The 1,302-nt window shown below is 45.8% G+C and overlaps 1 protein-coding gene across 1 annotated transcript; it reads left to right on the top strand.

Annotated features, from left to right (window-relative positions):
* Positions 1–42: 42 nt before the first annotated feature.
* LOC119581687 (rhodopsin-like) lies at positions 43–1,275 on the top strand. The gene has a single exon (XM_037929810.1). The coding sequence runs from the start codon at positions 43–45 to the stop codon at positions 1,174–1,176; it is 1,134 nt and encodes a 377-aa protein (XP_037785738.1). The 3' UTR covers positions 1,177–1,275.
* The last annotated feature ends 27 nt before the right edge of the window (positions 1,276–1,302 follow it).

The following is a 1,302-nucleotide window of genomic DNA, read 5'->3' as shown; positions in this document are numbered from 1 at the left end:
TCTTTTTACAGACATTTTCTGTACATTTGAATCTTGTTCCAGATGTCTTCGTGGAACAACCCAAATCCAGTCACCGTCCTGGAAACCACCAATCCATATGGCAACTATACGGTGGTTGACACTGCGCCTAAGGAGATTCTCCATATGGTGCACGAGCACTGGTACCAATATCCTCCCATGAACCCTCTTTGGTACAGCCTTGTTGGTTTCTGGATGGTTGTCATGGGAACTCTCTCCTTAGCTGGAAACTTCGTCGTCATCTGGGTTTTCATGAACACCAAATCTCTTCGATCGCCTGCTAATCTACTGGTGGTCAATTTAGCCTTTTCCGACTTTTTCATGATGCTCACCATGTTCCCTCCTATGGTGGTGTCGTGTTACTGGCAGACATGGACACTTGGAGCACTATTCTGTGAGATCTATGGCTTCTTTGGTTCATTTTTCGGATGTATTTCAATTTGGACCATGGTATTCATCACTGCTGATCGATACAACGTCATTGTAAAAGGAGTTTCTGCTGAACCACTAACGTCTGGAGGTGCCATGTTAAGGATAGCCGGTGTGTGGTCTTTTACCTTTGCTTGGTGTCTTCCACCATTCTTTGGTTGGAATCGTTATGTTCCTGAGGGTAATATGACTGCCTGTGGAACAGATTATTTGACGGAGACGGAATTTTCAAGGAGTTACTTGTATGTATACTCAGTGTGGGTATATCTTTTCCCTCTTGCCTACATCATCTACAGTTACACATTCATTGTCAAGGCTGTGGCTGCCCACGAGAAGGGAATGCGAGAACAAGCAAAGAAGATGGGAGTTAAATCCTTGAGGAGTGAGGAAGCCCAAAAGACCTCTGCTGAGTGTCGTCTGTGCAAGGTTGCTCTGATGACTGTCAGTCTGTGGTTCGTGGCATGGACCCCATACTTTGTCATCAACTGGGGAGGAATGTTCAACCGGACCATGGTTACTCCTCTATTCTCCATCTGGGGCTCTGTCTTCGCCAAGGCCAACGCCGTCTACAACCCCATCGTGTATGCTATCAGCCACCCCAAGTACCGAGCTGCCCTTGAGAAGAAACTACCCTGTCTCTCCTGTGCTACCGAGGGCAACGACAGTGGTGGTTCTGATGCTGGTTCTACTACCACTGCTGAAAGTACTGAAAAGCCGGAATCTGCATAGAAATAGATGCCTATGGATCCTCAAAGCGAATGCGAAAATGACATAATTTTTTCATGTAACCCCTTTATTTGCTGAACTGCAAATATATCCCAGCATTGATTTATGTTTCACTTCCCTATAAATTCG

This window comes from Penaeus monodon, chromosome 15, assembly GCF_015228065.2.
Source record: "Penaeus monodon isolate SGIC_2016 chromosome 15, NSTDA_Pmon_1, whole genome shotgun sequence".
NCBI lineage: Eukaryota > Metazoa > Arthropoda > Malacostraca > Decapoda > Penaeidae > Penaeus > Penaeus monodon.
Note: the sequence above shows the minus strand (reverse complement) of the source record. Positions and strands in the feature narration are given on the sequence as shown.

Coding starts and splice junctions, on each gene's coding strand:
- LOC119581687 (XM_037929810.1), top strand. CDS start 43: ATGTCTTCGTGGAACAACCCAAATCCAGTCACCGTCCTGGAAACCACC.